Raw genomic sequence first — 19,415 nt, 5'->3', positions numbered from 1 at the left:
CAGAGTTAACGATAAAAACGATAACAAAATAACGCTGAAAACCGATAAAAACCCTGAAAACCATACATTTCACACCTGAGCCTCAACTCTCGGTCCGAGGCCTGGGGGTTGGGGACCGCTGCTTTAGACAGTGCACCTGAAGATCAGGAAGGCCAAGGGACTCAGCGTCTCTGTTGTGTAAACACGCCAGGGATTGGGGTAATGTGGGTGACTGTGTAGTGTAGTTGGTGTAATAGTTTTCTATTCCAAACAAACTCACTGCCTTGCTGTGGTCCTGCAGTGTATCCAGTAATGGTGACATGGGATAGGACAACGGCGGTAGGTCATCTGGGTTTCCACTCCACTTCCTTATGTCATACGGGTCCACATTACCGATGCACACAATTTTTTCAAAGTACCGTCTCTTGGCGTCTGGGCGCCACAATGCACTGCGGCGTGACGTCAACTCCAAAGCCCTATTCCTCTCCAACATCAACTGAACTATCGAAGGCTGAAGGTATCTCCCGTCTAACCTATGCTGCCCAGTCACAACCTGTAAGTCAATTAACAAATTATTATACAATTTTTTATGGAAAAATAAAACTCACTACTTGCGTAAATCAGTAGCTTTAAATTCATATGATAAAGGAGGTATAAATTTTTTTGATTTCGGTGCTCTTAACAACACCTTTAAAATAAACTGGATTAAAAAGTATTTAAAAAAATCCCACTTCTATCTGGAACTTTATCTCACATCATGTGTTCTCTAATTTAGGCGGCCTTAACTTCCTACTGCTCTGCAATTACAGTATTCCAAAAATACCACTGAAACTTTCTCACTTTCATCAACAAATTCTTTTGGCATGGGCGCTGATTTACAAACACAATTTCTCTCCACAAAACTGTTTTATTTGGAATAACTGCAATATTATTAATAAAAATAAAACTCTTTTTTAAAATAACTGGTTTAATAATGGAATAATCTTGGTTAGTCAGTTATTTAGAGAAGATGGACTCTTTTATAATTACTCTGAGTTCCTCAGGAGATGTACCGATAACGCCTAAAGAATTCTCAATAGTGTTCGATGCCATTCCATCTGGTCTGTCCATGTTACACAGATGCTCCCACAGTGCTCCACTACAGGTTACTCCCCCGGATGTGTTACATTCTTCTCTTGGCAATGTTTGCTTTTCCTCTCATAAGTCTATAAATACCAAAATAAGATCTCTCTTTCAGGATGCAATGGTCTCTGTTCCATCAACCATATTTTATTGGGCCAATTTTGTAACAGATATTGAATGGAAAAAAGTTTGGACTTTACCACAAAGGTTTTTCTTAACAAACAAAATTAAAGAGATTTCCTTTAAGTTGATTCATAAGTTTTACCCTACCAAACAATATTTGTCCAAAATTTATGGCTGAAATAAATGTAAATTGTACCTTCTGTCAAGAGCAACCTGAAACAGTTTCTCATCTGTTTCGGTCATATAAATTTACATGTAAATTCTGGAAGGATTTCCACAAGTTTATTACTGACTTTGTTCTCCCTAATCTTCAACTATACTATAAGGATGTTATCTTTGGCTATTATAATTTTAAAGACAAGGACAATGATGCTTTCTTCTTTATAAATTTGGTTTTATTTTTGGCAAAATTTCATATACACAAAAGCAAAGTCCTCGGCAGAAAGCCTGAACTTCTTGTATTAAAAATGGAACTTGCACAATATATAAGGACAATCTCCTCATCAAAAAACACTAAGGCTCTCAAGACTGTTAACATCTATAACCGACTGAAAGTGCTAACTTGATTTTGGCTCTTGCAAACTTTTGTTTATTTATGTTCCCCTTAATTTATTTTATTTTTTGTACTCACTTTTGTCTCACTGTCCTTTTCCCTCTCTCTGTTCCTCATTGTACTACCACAATGTCATCTTTTATGTGATTCCTGTTTTACTTGACTGTATGTCTAAAATGTGATAAATAAAGTTAAGAAAAAAGAAAGAAAAAAAAACATCAACTGAACACATCGCGCCACAAAACACAGCAACACACTGAAGCCCTCTAGTGGGCTACTTAATAAACACTCATAATTGCAATTATCATAGTCACATTAGGAGCAATGTTAGACTGTTTTTTAGTGCTAAGTGTAATTTACATTAAATAGCAATTAATATGAATTACTGAAATAATTTACTCCAAATCCTCCTTAGCCACAGTTGATCTGAAATGTTAAAACACTTCCCATTCTCTGAACCACATTCTCAGTGTCCTAAGCTTTTTTAATAAATCACTCTTTTTGCAAAACATTGAACAGTTTTAATCATGTCTGTGAAGGTTCTCAGTCATCCATGTTAAACACAATTTACAATTTAGTAACTCAGTGTAAATCATTAAAACCACTGTGACTCATTAAAGGACATGTGCACAGTGACAGCCAGGTTGAGTCAAAGGTTGAAACCAACAAAGCATAGAAACAATCTGAAAATACAGTGGCTTGCAAAAGCATTCGGCCCCCTTGAACTTTTCCACATTTTGTCACATTACAGCCACAAACATGAATCAGTTTTATTGGAAGTCCACGTGAAAGACCAACACAAAGTGGTGTACACGTGAGAAGTGGAAGGAAAATCATACATGATTCAAAACATTTTTTACAAATAAATAACTGAAGAGTGGTGTGTGCGTAATTATTCAGCCCCCTGAGTCAATACTTTGTAGAACCACCTTTTGCTGCAATTAGAGCTGCCAGTCTTTTAGGGCAGCGGTCCCCAACCTTTTTTGCGCCACGGACCGGTTTATGCCCGACAATATTTTCATGGACCGGCCTTTAAGGTGTCGCGGATAAATACAACAAAATAAAACTAGTACCGGTACCGGAAAAAAGAAGATTTATTCATAACACACTTGAAAAGACCCAGGAAAACAGAGTTAACGATAAAAACGATAACAAAATAACGCTGAAAACCGATAAAAACCCTGAAAACCATACATTTCACACCTGAGCCTCAACTCTCGGTCCGAGGCCTGGGGGTTGGGGACCGCTGCTTTAGACAGTGCACCTGAAGATCAGGAAGGCCAAGGGACTCAGCGTCTCTGTTGTGTAAACACGCCAGGGATTGGGGTAATGTGGGTGACTGTGTAGTGTAGTTGGTGTAATAGTTTTCTATTCCAAACAAACTCACTGCCTTGCTGTGGTCCTGCAGTGTATCCAGTAATGGTGACATGGGATAGGACAACGGCGGTAGGTCATCTGGGTTTCCACTCCACTTCCTTATGTCATACGGGTCCACATTACCGATGCACACAATTTTTTCAAAGTACCGTCTCTTGGCGTCTGGGCGCCACAATGCACTGCGGCGTGACGTCAACTCCAAAGCCCTATTCCTCTCCAACATCAACTGAACTATCGAAGGCTGAAGGTATCTCCCGTCTAACCTATGCTGCCCAGTCACAACCTGTAAGTCAATTAACAAATTATTATACAATTTTTTATGGAAAAATAAAACTCACTACTTGCGTAAATCAGTAGCTTTAAATTCATATGATAAAGGAGGTATAAATTTTTTTGATTTCGGTGCTCTTAACAACACCTTTAAAATAAACTGGATTAAAAAGTATTTAAAAAAATCCCACTTCTATCTGGAACTTTATCTCACATCATGTGTTCTCTAATTTAGGCGGCCTTAACTTCCTACTGCTCTGCAATTACAGTATTCCAAAAATACCACTGAAACTTTCTCACTTTCATCAACAAATTCTTTTGGCATGGGCGCTGATTTACAAACACAATTTCTCTCCACAAAACTGTTTTATTTGGAATAACTGCAATATTATTAATAAAAATAAAACTCTTTTTTAAAATAACTGGTTTAATAATGGAATAATCTTGGTTAGTCAGTTATTTAGAGAAGATGGACTCTTATATAATTACTCTGAGTTCCTCAGGAGATACAATGTACCGATAACGCCTAAAGAATTCTCAATAGTGTTCGATGCCATTCCATCTGGTCTGTCCATGTTACACAGATGCTCCCACAGTGCTCCACTACAGGTTACTCCCCCGGATGTGTTACATTCTTCTCTTGGCAATGTTTGCTTTTCCTCTCATAAGTCTATAAATACCAAAATAAGATCTCTCTTTCAGGATGCAATGGTCTCTGTTCCATCAACCATATTTTATTGGGCCAATTTTGTAACAGATATTGAATGGAAAAAAGTTTGGACTTTACCACAAAGGTTTTTCTTAACAAACAAAATTAAAGAGATTTCCTTTAAGTTGATTCATAGGTTTTACCCTACCAAACAATATTTGTCCAAAATTTATGGCTGAAATAAATGTAAATTGTACCTTCTGTCAAGAGCAACCTGAAACAGTTTCTCATCTGTTTCGGTCATGTAAATTTACATGTAAATTCTGGAAGGATTTCCACAAGTTTATTACTGACTTTGTTCTCCCTAATCTTCAACTATACTATAAGGATGTTATCTTTGGCTATTATAATTTTAAAGACAAGGACAATGATGCTTTCTTCTTTATAAATTTGGTTTTATTTTTGGCAAAATTTCATATACACAAAAGCAAAGTCCTCGGCAGAAAGCCTGAACTTCTTGTATTAAAAATGGAACTTGCACAATATATAAGGACAATCTCCTCATCAAAAAACACTAAGGCTCTCAAGACTGTTAACATCTATAACCGACTGAAAGTGCTAACTTGATTTTGGCTCTTGCAAACTTTTGTTTATTTATGTTCCCCTTAATTTATTTTATTTTTTGTACTCACTTTTGTCTCACTGTCCTTTTCCCTCTCTCTGTTCCTCATTGTACTACCACAATGTCATCTTTTATGTGATTCCTGTTTTACTTGACTGTATGTCTAAAATGTGATAAATAAAGTTAAGAAAAAAGAAAGAAAAAAAAAACATCAACTGAACACATCGCGCCACAAAACACAGCAACACACTTCCTCCACACTGGGTGTGAGTGAAGCCCTCTAGTGGGCTACTTAATAAACACTCATAATTGCAATTATCATAGTCACATTAGGAGCAATGTTAGACTGTTTTTGGGTGCTAAGTGTAATTTACATTAAATAGCAATTAATATGAATTACTGAAATAATTTACTCCAAATCCTCCTTAGCCACAGTTTATCTGAAATGTTAAAACACTTCCCATTCTCTGAACCACATTCTCAGTGTCCTAAGCTTTTTTAATAAATCACTCTTTTTTGCAAAACATTGAACAGTTTTAATCATGTCTGTGAAGGTTCTCAGTCATCCATGTTAAACACAATTTACAATTTAGTAACTCAGTGTAAATCATTAAAACCACTGTGACTCATTAAAGGACATGTGCACAGTGACAGCCAGGTTGAGTCAAAGGTTGAAACCAACAAAGCATAGAAACAATCTGAAAATACAGTGGCTTGCAAAAGCATTCGGCCCCCTTGAACTTTTCCACATTTTGTCACATTACAGCCACAAACATGAATCAGTTTTATTGGAAGTCCACGTGAAAGACCAATACAAAGTGGTGTACACGTGAGAAGTGGAAGGAAAATCATACATGATTCAAAACATTTTTTACAAATAAATAACTGAAGAGTGGTGTGTGCGTAATTATTCAGCCCCCTGAGTCAGTACTTTGTAGAACCACCTTTTGCTGCAATTAGAGCTGCCAGACCTTTTTTGCGCCACGGACCGGTTTATGCCCGACAATATTTTCATGGACTGGCCTTTAAGGTGTCGCGGATAAATACAACAAAATAAAACTAGTACTGGTACCGAAAAAAAGAAGATTTATTCATAACACACTTGAAAAGACCCAGGAAAACAGAGTTAACGATAAAAACGATAACAAAATAACGCTGAAAACCGATAAAAACCCTGAAAACCATACATTTCACACCTGAGCCTCAACTCTCGCGGCCCGGTACCGGTCCGAGGCCCGGGGGTTGGGGACCGCTGCTTTAGACAGTGCACCTGAAGATCAGGGTCTGAGTGGAGCCCTCTAGTGGGCCACCACACAATTAACCTGACAAATGTCACAGATTAAATATTAACTGTTTATTTCCTGGTTTGTTATCTACTACACATCTGTTTAACCGTCACCAGTTAATCTGTGACACCAGTTAATCTGGAACACCAGCACATGAGTTTGCACTCTTCCGTGAGAGTAATATTCCAGCGTGCAAAGTAAAGACAGCAGACAGTGTGAGGAGAGGTTCTGGTTCGGTTGTTTTGGAAAATCACTCAAGATAAGGTAAGGTTCGTTCATTTAAATTCGATTCTAAGCTTGATAAAAGTCTGATAAAACCAATGCCTGCAATTACTGTCATGAAAGGTCCCTGGAAGGCAGAATTTCCAAGGTTGCAGGCCAAAACCGCAAGAATTACATCTTATATTAAACCGGCTGCAGCCTCTGCACCTGTTACATGAGTTACATGTGCAAAATGCCTGATGATGTTTTGTTAATTCCTGCTGTTTGGGATGCTATAGTCCTCTTATTAGGGATGTTTTTGTTTTCTTCAATGTGGAGCAGTGGCTTTACTCTGAGCCCTTCCTGGATGGCTGAACTCCTCACCCTATGTCTAAGGGAAAAAGCTCATTTATGCTGTTTGAGTCAGTATTCTCATTCTTCTGGTCACTACCCAAAGCTTGTGGCTATAGGTGAGGGTAGGAATGTTGATCGGTTGGTAAATTTATCTTCACCACAGCTGACCAGTACAGTGTCTGTATCCCTGCAGCCCCAGCACCAATCCGTCTGTTGATCTCCCACTCATTTTCTCCACTCACTTGTGAACAAGACCTCGATATACCTAAACCACTGCAACATCTGCAATATATAGAAACAGAACCATGAGCTATGTGCAGTGGTGGTCCTAGCCTGTTTGGCGCCCTGGGCGAACACCCCCTCCCCCCCCTCCTCCTACACACACACACACAAAACCTATTAAGGATTGTAACATAAAACTGGTGTATACACACACACACACACACACATGAAGAGAGAGAGAGTATGCATAGTATGCAAACGGCTATCAAACAGCCATCATAATTCGTCATACAATGAGAACAGGACAAATCAACAATTGACAATGACTAATTAATATTAAAATCTGTAACATAATGTATTGTTTAGAGTTTAGTCTGTTACTGTTGCTATTTTTACCATTTCTTCTTGGAGCAACTGTAACCCACATAATAGATGCTGCCCTCTCCTCTCTGCACCGCAAGCAGCAGGCGCACCTCGCAAACGAAGGGCGCCCTTACTCCCAGCAAATGGGCGATAGAAAACCGATCGGTGCTTATGCCATTCCCAATATGCGCTGGCATGACGTCGGGGCAGCATGAGTACGAGTATTTTATTTTATTTTTTGCCGATGCCTGTGATGCCGCCCCCCACCACGATGCCACCTCGGGCAACCGCCCGTGTCGCCCGTATCTAAAACCGCTACTGGCTATGTGTGTTGTGCATCTGCTAGGGCAGATCTTTACCGAAAAAAAAAAGCAGAGTGCATGCCATTAACAAAATACCGCAGCACTTTCTTTCACACTGAATGAGTCAGATATCAAACAGACCAAAAGAGGGCAATTTGGTCTTACAGGTTAGGAAACCTATTAGCTGAGAGCAGCACATATTTTCCCCATAAAACTATGAAAATAATCAGTGACAAAACGCAGCTGTGGCAGAGTCAAACAGCCACCGGAACAAGTCTGACTTATTGCCAGTTGTTACCTCCCCCCCTCACCACCATGGTGGGGGCAACATCAGACAACCTAAGCTAATGAACGAGAGGGACAACAGCGAGGTTAATAGTCAGACAGGATTTATTCATCATTTACCATGCCTTGACAATAAAATACTTGACAAAAGAAAAAATGCGGGGGCGGAGGACCAGGCGGTTGAGCCAAATCAAAGAAATTCACAAAATGAAAAGAGGCCAACACTCTCCCTAAAGTCTAAATAAAACAATAAACAAAACAAAAGGCCTGCCTAGCTGCTTGACAAAAAGGTCTGCCGCCCCATGCCAATAGACACGTGCCATTTTACTTTGAATTGGCCAATAGGTGGGGGCAGGGATAGCTCAGTAGGTAAAGTGGTCGCCCCATGATCGCAAGGTCGGCGGTTCGAATCCACTTAGCGGCTACCCTGAGGTACCCCTGAGCAAGGTACCGTCCCTACACACTGCTCCCCGGGCGCCTGCTTAGTGGGCTGCCCACTGCTTCACTGAGTGAATGGGTCAAATGCAGAGGAAAAACAAGTAATTTCCCCATGGGGATCAATAAAGTATCCATTATTATTATTAGGTGGAGGCCTGACACCTGAAAGATAAGAGCTACAGAAAAACAACAGGGCTGCGTATCATGGCATGTAACACAGTGAAGCTCTTGCAATGGTTGCATAAGGATCGAATAAGGACCGAATGGCTCGTATGACAGCTCACATTCAAATTAAAATACATACACAGTACAACATGAAGTGAAATGTTTATTGCTGTGCAATTCCGGATCACTAAAAATACAAAAATAAAGTAAAATTCAAAATTAAGTATAAAATTAAAATGTAGAAAATGCAAAATTAAAAGGGTGTATGAATCAGTGGTGTGCAAATTGATAATAAACAGTCAAAAACAGTTATTGAGGTATATTATTGCTCTTCGTCTGGTTCCTCACCCACAGTGTTGGGAAGGTTACTTTTAAAATGTATTCCACTACAGATTACAGAATACATGCCCCAAAATGTATTTTGTAAGGTATTCTGTTGTTACTCAATGAGAGTAACATATTCTGAATACTTTGGATTACTTAATATATCGTTATGTTTTTTACAACTACACTGAACTATTGCTATGTGATTTTTTTTTTTTTTACTTTTACTGAAGGCCACTCACCATATCAATACTAACTAGATTTTTTTCAAAATCTTAATATAAAATGAGTAACAGTATGGTGGACACATTAGGCAAGGCTGCACTTTTTGCAGTGATCTCGTATAGAAACTATTTCTGTATCAGTAATATGTTTTCTTTTTCTCTGTTGATAATCATGTGGAACTGCACATGATTATTTGCAGCTAGCAGGTTGCTTTCCATCAAGTCTATGCAGTCTATGAACTAACGCCAGCTAACGCCAGCTAACAATGTTAGCTTGGTGGCGAGTAGCATTCAGTAATTGTAATAAAAATCACACAGCAATAATACATCAAAGATACTGAGGTTTCGCCCATCCCTTTCTTTTTATGAAGTGGTGTTTTAGTTTCCAAGTAAGAAAACCATTCATGCCCGTTCACTGCTGGCCCTGTTATTCTGGCTCTGGGTCCATTGTGTAACTGACGCCACCAACATTAACAGGACGCTTACATTAGAGCTTCTTATTGCACCTTTTGTCTGGGTTTCCAGCAATCAAAATCAGAGTATTCCCTTACTCCCCAACACTGCTCACCCAGCATCAACAAACACCATGTGACTCACAGATTTTTCGTTCCTGTGTATATTTTTTTATCTGTCTTATGTAGAACCAGTATGGAGCAGATCAGAGACCGTGTTTTCAAGCATAAAAACTACAATTTTGTGGTCAGTCTTACAACTCCAGAGTACATAGACTCTCTTGAGAGTTTTGAAATAAAAGACAGTGATGTCTTCCTTGTCACTTATCCAAAATCAGGTTGGTGAAAAATTTCATACATTATTTATATTTGCTGTTTTGTGCTGGCCAGACTGATCCACTGATCACCTCTAATGTCTTTCCCCACATCAGGCACTGTATGGGCTCAGCAGATCATCATTTCCATCCACGAACTGGATGGGAATCAGACTAAATATTCAAACAACAAGGAGAGGATGCCGTGGCTGGAGTACAAGATGGCTGAATACACTCTTCTTCCCTCTCCACGACTCTTCGCCTCGCATCTCCCTGAACACATCATGCCTCCAGGAGTGAAGGAGAAGAAGGCAAAAGTCAGTACCTGTAACATAATGTATTGTTTAGAGTTTAGTCTGTTACTGTTGCTATTTTTACCATTTCTTCTTGGAGCAACTGTAACCCACATAATAGATGCTGCCCTCTCCTCTCTGCGCCGCAATCCACTTAGCTCAATTTTCTTCTGTTTTTTTTTTTTGCAAAAATAGAGCAAATTAAATTAGATTTGTACTTGCTAAGTTTAATTACATTTTTGTGATGTTACCTATTGGTCACTGAAGTCCAGTTTTTTGGGACTTGCACTTTGACACTTGGTAGCTTTTACAAACCAGCAAATCCTAGCAAATGAAAATAGAGTGGTTGATCTTTAATTATTTTCAAAACAAATGTTGTTTGACAGTGTATAGGGTGCCCCAAGCAAGTGAGACTTAAAACAATGAGCCTCTAACACAATTTTGTAATGGGATCATAAATCAAGGAATCTGAGGGTCATTTTTATCATAGACTTCTGCACAAACACGTGGTTCCAGGTCCAAAAAGCTAGCACTAGCATTTGTTTTATTTTAAATAATTCTGTGTTTTTCCATCCGTCCATTTTCTTCTGCTTATCCGGGGTCCGGGTCGCGAGGGCAGCAGAACAAGCAGAGAAGCCCAGACCTCCCTCTCCCCAGCCATTTCCTCTAGCTTGTCCGGGGGAAAACCAAGGCCGAGAGATATAATCTCTCCAGCGTGTCCTGGGTCTACCCCGGGGCCTCCTCCCGGTGCGACATGCCCGCGAATCGCCACCTTATCGTGGTAAATGGTAAATGGCCTGCATTTGTATAGCGCTTTTACTAGTCCCCCCTAGGGGACCAAAGTGCTTTACACACTCAGTCATCCACCCATTCACACACACACTCTCACACACTGGTGGAGGCAAGCTAAAGTTGTACCCACAGCAGACTGACAGAAGCGAGGCTGCCATATCGCACCATCGGCCCTTCTGGCCAACACCAGTAGGCGGTAGGTCTTGCCCAAGGACACAACGACCGAGACTGTCCGGGCCGGGACTCGAACTGGCAACCTTCCGATTACAAGGCGAACTCCCAACTCTCAACTCTTGAGCCACGATCGCCCCATGGTGGTGGGCTTCCGGTGGTGGAGGGGTTTGTGTGTCCCAAGGATCCCAGGGCTATCCCTGGTAGGGTCTCCCATGGCAAATTGGTTCTGGGTGAGGGACCAGACAAAGAGCGATTCAGAAGTCCCCTATGAAAAAACCAGAGAGGGAGCAGTTCACCCTGCCCGGGATAGGGTTACCTGGGCCCTGCCCTGGAGCCAGGCCCTGGGGAGGGTGCCTGAGGGCGAGCGTCTGGTGGCCGGGCCTTAGTCCATGGGGCCCAGCCGGGCACAGCCCGAAAAAGGGACATGGGCCCATCTTCCTGCGGGCCCACCACCCGCAGGATTCACCGTAGGGGTCGGGTGCAGTGTGAGCCGGGCTGCGGACCAATCTCCGTCTACCAAGACTGGCAATTCTGTGTTTTTATTTCAGTATATTTTTTTTGTCCTTTTCCTTTCGTACAATGAGGTCATTGCAGAGTAAGGCTATGTTCACACTGCAGGCGAAAGCGCATCAAATCTGACTTTTTTGACCCTATGCGACCCATATCCGTTCATGGTATGACAGTGTGAACAGCAGAAGTCCGACATTTTCAAATCCGACCTAAGTTACTTTCGTATGTGGTACTGAATCCGATACATATCTGATGTTTTAGAAAGCGACTGCTGTTTGAATGGTCATGTCGCATTAAATCCGTCTTTTACGTCACTGACACAAGACAGATGCCAATTATCAGCGCCCAAGAAGACATTGTGAACGCTTCCTGGCCATCCAGTGAAACTTTTGGGAATACAACGTTGGAGAAACGTGAACATTTTATTTGTACTGTATAATCTGCAGATTCTGACAGAAATCTGCAACTATCCCTATCCTTTGAAGCATTGCTCCTCTCTAAAACAGCAATAAGGATCATTATTAGGCCATTTGTAAATAACAAAATAACTTTATAACTTAAAGCAAAATTGGGAAACGTAAAGTCCGAAACAAGTCTTTATATTAAGGACCATCTGTCAAACAATACTGTTTGGTCTGGGTCTAAACAGAGCGTGTTGTGTGTGATGTCTTCTTTTGCGCATGCAGGCCCCTTTGAGGGTTCACACTAGAGCGCATTTGCTGTCACATTTTATTTGTAGTGTGAACAAGCAGACACAAAAATCAGATTTGATAAAAAAATTGGAATTGTGCACTAAGACCTGCAGTGTGAACGTAGCCTAAGAGGTTCATCAAATCAAGTAGAAATAGGAGAAAAAGAGCTATAAAAATGTACAGGCTTTAAAACATATTTTAAAAGATATTATTTGAAATCAAATTTTGACCCTAAATTTTAAATTGTTTTTTTTTTAAACTATTGACTTTTATAATTTTTACATTTAAGTAACTAACTGTTAATATTCTCAATTTTTTTAAAAATATATATCAGATCGTGTATTTGATGAGGAATCCAAAGGACAACATGGTGTCTTTTTATCACTTCAGCAAAGCCCTGGCAGACCTGGAAACTCCCGAGAGCTTTGACCAGTTTTTTGAGTGGTACATAACAGGAAACGGTAAGTTTCCTCACTTTATAGTAATCAGTAATTGATTCATCATTATGTGTGGACCCTCTGTTAGAGGGCCTGCGCTTTAGTACCCAGTGATTTTGTGGTGCTGTGCTAGTATTTAGCACCGACTCCAGTTTTGTGTGTGTGTGTGTGTGTGTGTGTGTGTCATGTGCGGATTGAGCACATTGACAAAATCTGTACTACATTCGGAGGCACACTACCACTGCATGATTAGCATGGGGGACTGATCATGCCTGCAGTCATGCTGTAGGTAACTACAGAGCTTACACTTGAGCTCCTCCTCTGACATGAGGGTTGTATGTGAACTCAATTAAATGACAATGCCAAATGACTGGATGCATTATGCCACTACACAGTTTTTGCGTCATCCTGGTTTGACCACGTCAGGGAGTGGTATTTAAACAGAGACCAGTACAACATCCTCTTCCTGACCTACGAGGAAATGATTTTGGTAAGATGTTTCTTCGCATTTTTTGTTGTTCCTAAGGAAACTCAAATAAAATATCTGGCAGAGTTTAAGGTTCTTTTTCTGTTGTGTTCCTGCTTTTCTTTCAGGACTTGAAAGGATCAGTGAAGAAGATCTGCAACTTCTTAGGGAAAAACCTGACTGAAGCTGCTATCAGTCAAGTTGTGGAAAAAGCTACATTTCAGAACATGAAGAATGACTCGAAAGCAAATTATCAGCATTTTCCGCCAGAGCAGTTCAGTGGAATATTCCTGCGCAAAGGTAGCATAACAGACCTGCAGCTGCTGTGCAGGTAAATGTGACTTCAGGGTATCAGGTTTTGTGCTTTTCTCTTCATTACAGGTCGGATTGGAGACTGGAAGAACACACTGACTGTTGCACAGAGTGAAAGAGTGGATCAAGTCCTTCGGGAGAAACTTGGTGATTTGCCTTTAAAGTTCATCTGGGAATAAGCAGAGAAACCCGTCTCCCAGGAGTTTTTAAAGCATTGATCATTAAGTGCATTAATCAGAAAACCATAAAAATGTGTTTTTCTGCTATTTAAATAATAAAAAAAACATCAACAAAAGATTAATGTTTGTTCACCCAAGATGGATTCATGTCATGTAGATCATGATTCCAGAAATCAACAACGTTCATTAATAAAATGTTTATCAGTCAGTACACGGTGCTTTGGATTCTCATAATGTCTGAATAGTCACTAACTATTAATTGTGTTTTTGAATTACATTGCTTTTGAAAGTAGCCTTGACCTTCAAATATAAGAAATGTTTTTACATAAATTGTCACGGCTCGGGTCAGCGGCCGTGTGAAGGGTGGAAAGGAGGACTCAAATGCAGCACTTATTCAGACGTGAGGGTGATTTATTAACAATACCAAACATAAAGTGGAGATGGCAAACAGAACTAAGGATGAACTAAACTGGGAGAAACTAAGCCAAGGAGTAGCAAACCTGAACATCGAAGTGAGAAACAGCAGGGAGAGCACGCAGGGAATTTCACAGGGTATGAACACAGACAACGCGACGAGGAACAGAGGTAACACACACCATAAGTTCACAGAGAGACACTGGGAAATTACACACAGGTGGGAGACACAGCTGGACCCGATTAACCTGACGAGACAGGGGAACACTAACACCAGGGACCAATAGAGGGAGCACAAACCCAGAACCCAGTATCTAAAATCCCAAAACACAAACCATCCCAAAACAGCCCATGAATAATAAAGAGAATAATAACAATAAAGAACACAAACACAAAGTCACTGAGTCATGGTCGCAGGACCATGACATAAATGTACTTTTGCCATGAAGACAGTCTTTCGTTATTTAATCTGATACAGAATCAAACCTCAGACCTGCAAACAGCATCCACTGGATATCATGTAATTAATATGTGCAATACAGGTTCTTAACACGTAATTTATTGCAAGATAATAGTCTATTAAAAAATAATAATAATAATATAAAATAATCTTATTTCTTTAATGGTACTTACATTTGTGAGGTTAAGCTGAAAAGAATGATACCAAGCGAGGCAAGATAAAAATAAATAAATAAAATAATTTAAAGGTGAAATACAAATGTAACATCAAAAGTAGTCAGAAATGGCCAATTGTATTTTGGACCCCATAGGGTTAACCCAACAAAACATTTAAAACTTAGGTTTAAATTTTAGTTCATAACAGTGCAGGATTCTGACATTTTGTGTAAATTTAAGCATGTAGCAATTTGATTTTTTCTAACAAAAAGGTGTGAAACTTAAGTTGTTTGTTGTTTAAGACTTGTGTTTGTAACACCCCCCCCCCCCCCCCCCCCACACACACACACACATGTTGTGTAGCTTTCTGGAATTTATACTTATTGGGTTACATATTTATTTATTATACAGGCTATACAGTACATAAAATCTAAATTCACATATTTTATGTAACTGAAATGTTTAATTATGTGGGTTACAGAAAATAATTAAGTTATAGACTATATATGTATGAAACATTGTATACTTACTGCATTTGAATCATTTTAACCATTTGTAACACCAGCATATATGCTTAAAAACAAAGGCTTTGATTTTGCCACCCAATTTGATTTCCAAGCCACCCTCATAAAAGTTCTCTAGATCCACCCCTGGCCATGTGACAGTTTGACAGTATCTTTTGTGTGGTTTTAGACTTGGATGAGTTTCTAAAACACTAGATCAACAAAAACATCAGAACATACACTCTTTTGCCCATTAATCATGCCTACTTATGGGGCACCGTTTGTAAAGTGACGCATTTCGGGCAATTTGTCCAAAGTTTGTTGATTGCGTTAAAAATTTTAATTGCGTTAATCGTGATCGTTGACAGACTTAGTTTGTTGGCGTGTTCGCCCAGGGCACCAAACAGGCTAGGACCACCCCTGCTGACATGCAACAATATTTTATTGAAATCAACAACGGTCCTAGATATTGTACAATGTACTTTTTCCAGAATGTATATAAAAGATGCAGAAATGACTTTACATTATATGCCTGGTTAGGAATAATTAAATGGCCTATTTACTGCATACAAACCTAACAGGTTTCTAAAGTCTGCAAGATCTGGTCACCTTGTAGTGCACAGTTAAGGAACTAAGAATGATATATATATATATATATATATATATATATATATATATATATATATATATATATACATATATGTGTGTGTGTGTGTGTGTGTGTGTGTGTGTGTGTGTGTGTGTGTATATATATATATATATGTATATATATAAACACCCAGCACGCCCCTGCGGGCGGTTTATCCTTCAAGCTCGGGTCCTCTACCAGAGGCCTGGGAGCTTGAGGGTCCTGCGCAGTATCTTAGCTGTTCCCAGGACTGCGCTCTTCTGGACAGAGATCTCTGATGTTATTCCCGGGATCTGTTGGAGCCACTCGCCTAGCTTGGGAGTCACCGCACCTAGTGCTCCGATTACCACGGGGACCACCGTTACCTTCACCCTCCACATCCTCTCGAGCTCTTCTCTGAGCCCTTGGTATTTCTCCAGCTTCTCGTGTTCCTTCTTCCTGATATTGCTGTCATTCGGAACCTCTACATCGATCACTACGGCCGTCTTCTTCTGTTTGTCTACCACCACTATGTCCGGTTGGTTAGCCACCACCATTTTGTCCGTCTGTATCTGGAAGTCCCACAGGATCTTAGCTCGGTCATTCTCCACCACCCTTGGGGGCATCTCCCATTTTGACCTCGGGACTTCCAGATTATACTCGGCACAGATGTTCCTGTACACTATGCTGGCCACTTGGTTGTGGTGTTCCATGTATGCCTTGCCTGCTAGCATCTTGCACCCTGCTGTTATGTGCTGGATTGTCTCTGGGGCATCTTTACACAGCCTGCACCTGGGGTCTTGCCTGGTGTGATAGACCCCAGCCTCTATGGATCTTGTACTCAGAGCTTGTTCTTGTGCTGCCATGATTAGTGCCTCTGTGCTGTCTTTCAGTCCAGCTTTGTCCAGCCACTGGTAGGATTTCTGGATATCAGCCACCTCCTCTATCTGCCGGTGGTACATACCGTGCAGGGGCCTGTCCTTCCATGACGGTTCCTCGTCTCCCTCCTCTTTCTTGGGTTTCTGCTGCCTGAGGTATTCACTGAGCACTCGGTCAGTTGGGGCCATCTTCCCAATGTATTCTTGGATGTTCCTTGTCTCATCCTGGACTGTGGTGCTGACACTCACCAGTCCCCGGCCCCCTTCCTTCCGCTTAGCGTACAGCCTCAGGGTGCTGGACTTGGGGTGAAACCCTCCATGCATGGTAAGGAGCTTTCTTGTCTTTATGTCAGTGGCTTCTATCTCCTCCTTTGGCCAGCCTATTACCCCAGCAGGGTACCTGATCACGGGCAGGGCGTACGTGTTGATGGCCCAGATCTTGTTCTTACCATTCAGCTGACTCCTCAGGACTTGCCTGACCCTCTGCAGGTACTTGGTGGTTGCAGCCTTTCTAGCGGCCTCTTCATGGTTCCCATTTGCCTGCGGGATCCCCAGGTACTTGTAACTGTCCTCTATGTCTGCAATGTTGCCTTCTGGTAGTTCAATCCCCTCAGTTCTGACTACCTTCCCTCTCTTTGTTACCATCCGACTACACTTCTCCAGTCCGAACGACATTCCAATGTCATTGCTGTATAGCCTGGTAGTGTGGATCAGTGAATCGATGTCTCGTTCATTCTTGGCATACAGCTTGATGTCATCCATGTACAGGAGGTGGCTGACAACTGCTCCGTTCCGTAGTCGGTATCCGTAGCCAGTCTTGTTAATGATCTCACTGAGGGGGTTCAGGCCTATGCAGAACAGCAGTGGGGACAGAGCATCTCCTTGGTAGATCCCGCACTTGATGGTGACTTGTGCTATGGGCTTGGAGTTGGCCTCTAGTGTTGTACGCCACATCCCCATTGAGTTCCTGATGAAGGCTCTTAGGGTCCCATTGATCTTGTACAATTCTAGGCATTCCAGTATCCAGCTGTGGGGCATTGAGTCATAGGCCTTCTTGTAATCAATCCAGGCAGTGCACAGGTTGGTCAGTCTGGTCTTGCAGTCTCGGCTGACTGTTCTGTCTACCAGTAGCTGGTGTTTTGCGCCTCTGGTATTCTTGCCAATTCCTTTCTGTGTCCCACTCATGTATTGACCCATTTGCCTGTTCATCTTAGCCGATATGATGCCTGACAGGAGCTTCCATGTAGTACTGAGGCAGGTTATTGGTCGGTAGTTGGAGGGGACCGGTCCCTTCTTGGGGTCCTTGGGGATCAGGACCGTCCGACCTTCGGTTAGCCATTCCGGGTGTCTCTCGTTAACTAGCAGCTGGTTCATTTGTGCTGCCAGACGCTCGTGGAGTGCAGTCAGCTTCTTTAGCCAGTAGGCGTGAACCATGTCGGGCCCTGGTGCTGTCCAACTCTTCATACTGGAGACCCTTTCTTGGATATCTGCCACTGTGATGGTTACTGGACCCTGTTCAGGGAGGTCGCTGTGGTCTGCCCTCAGATCCACTAGCCACTGAGCATTGCCGTTATGGGTTGCGTCCTTCTCCCATATGCTCTTCCAGTATTGCTCCGTCTCCAGCCTTGGTGGTGCTGTTCTCTTATTATTGTTCCCTTGCCACTGAGAGTACACCTTTGCTGGTTCTGTGGAGAACAGCTGGTTTATTCTCCTGCCTTCTATCTCTCTGGTGTACCTCCTCAAGCGGCTGGCCAAGGCTGTGAGTCTTTGCTTGGCAGTTTCCAAGGCCTCAGGTATGGACATCTTGCTGTATTTCTTATGCGCCTTCTTTGTCGCACCTTTCTATATATATATATATATATATATATTAGGGGTGCAACGATATTCGTATCGATATTGAACCGTTCGATACAGTGCTTTCGGTTCGGTACGCATATGTATCGAACAATACAAAATTTGTAATTTATTTTATCAACTTTCCTTCTGACTATGCTGTGTGTGTTGAGCGCTCAGTGAATCTGCGTTCGACTACTCCGCCTAGGCTCGACAGGGCAGCCTAGGCGGAGTAGTCGAACGCAGATTCACTGAGCGCTCAACACAGACAGCATCGTCAGAAGGAAGAGCGCAGGGCAAGCTAGCGAGACAGAAGTTAAGCTCTCCTTGCAACATGGACCTCCCGCACCCTCATTCAGATCTGGCGTTTGGAATTATTTTGGTTTTCATGTGACGTATGACCCTGAAGGTAAGCGAGTCATGGACTAAAGTAAAACAGTATGTTGGATGTGCCATGCAATGCTCAATTACATGGGTGGGAACTAGTGTGTTAGCGCAGTTAGCTCGTTAACGTGTTGGCCGTCTAGGCCCATGCACGGGGCAATCGGCAGTAGCTCGTTAACGGAGATTTGCCGTGTTGTGGCGTTAAGGTCATTTCAACGAGATTAACCTGAAAGCACTAGTGGGAACACAACGAATATGACTGCACATTTACGCCGACATCATCCTAGTGCAAAGACAAGTGGAAGCAGAAAAAAAACAAGCAAGCATGCTACTAACTTTAGCCGAGTCATTTAGACAGCTGTTAGCACATGATTCTCCTTATATGTTTAATATGCTGCTGAGAATATAGCCCAGAAGAAGCGAATAGTATAGCTTTTATTTTGGAAAGAGACATTTCTCTATAATAAACTCTCTTTTCCAAAGATGAGTGATTCCTCAATCAGATACAGGGCTCGCAATATCGCTAGCCCGACGTCCCGGGGCTAGCGATTTTTTTCAGTCGGGCTACCAAAATCTATCTCTGCCCTGCCCGTCGGGCTATTATAGGAAGGAAAAATATATGTCAATGCTTTTGCATTCTTTCAGAAATGTAGCTGGGTAATTATGTCATTGGCATCGGTGAGCCGCTGTCAATATGTGAC

General features: G+C 41.5%; 2 protein-coding genes across 2 annotated transcripts; one reads left to right on the top strand and one right to left on the bottom strand.

Moving 5' to 3' along the window:
- Positions 1–6,097: 6,097 nt before the first annotated feature.
- On the top strand, positions 6,098–13,691 carry LOC113020276 (amine sulfotransferase-like). The gene is made up of 7 exons (XM_026164088.2): positions 6,098–6,245; positions 9,501–9,649; positions 9,743–9,942; positions 12,421–12,547; positions 12,919–13,013; positions 13,118–13,289; positions 13,371–13,691. Exons 2-7 carry the CDS (start codon positions 9,508–9,510, stop codon positions 13,478–13,480), a joined length of 846 nt encoding a protein of 281 aa, XP_026019873.2. The 5' UTR covers positions 6,098–6,245; positions 9,501–9,507; the 3' UTR covers positions 13,481–13,691.
- Positions 13,692–14,839: 1,148 nt separating this feature from the next.
- On the bottom strand, positions 14,840–17,187 carry LOC145428228 (uncharacterized). The gene is made up of 2 exons (XM_080300106.1): positions 15,786–17,187; positions 14,840–15,665 (listed from the first exon to the last, which is right to left on the bottom strand). The coding sequence occupies exon 1, from the start codon at positions 17,170–17,172 to the stop codon at positions 15,835–15,837; it is 1,338 nt and encodes a 445-aa protein (XP_080156232.1). The 5' UTR covers positions 17,173–17,187; the 3' UTR covers positions 14,840–15,665; positions 15,786–15,834.
- Between the last annotated feature and the right edge of the window lie 2,228 nt (positions 17,188–19,415).

The sequence above is a fragment of the Astatotilapia calliptera genome, chromosome 4 (assembly GCF_964374335.1).
Source record: "Astatotilapia calliptera chromosome 4, fAstCal68.1, whole genome shotgun sequence".
Classification (NCBI taxonomy): Eukaryota; Metazoa; Chordata; class Actinopteri; order Cichliformes; family Cichlidae; genus Astatotilapia; species Astatotilapia calliptera.
Note: the sequence above shows the minus strand (reverse complement) of the source record. Positions and strands in the feature narration are given on the sequence as shown.

Bases quoted from the DNA above. Each gene is read 5' to 3' on its own strand.
- LOC145428228 (XM_080300106.1), bottom strand. From the start codon at position 17,172: ATGTCGTTCGGACTGGAGAAGTGTAGTCGGATGGTAACAAAGAGAGGG.
- LOC113020276 (XM_026164088.2), top strand. From the start codon at position 9,508: ATGGAGCAGATCAGAGACCGTGTTTTCAAGCATAAAAACTACAATTTT. The intron at 9,650-9,742 runs GTTGGTGAAAAA...TCCCCACATCAG, and splicing joins TGTCACTTATCCAAAATCAG to GCACTGTATGGGCTCAGCAG. The intron at 12,548-12,918 runs GTAAGTTTCCTC...GCCACTACACAG, and splicing joins GTGGTACATAACAGGAAACG to TTTTTGCGTCATCCTGGTTT.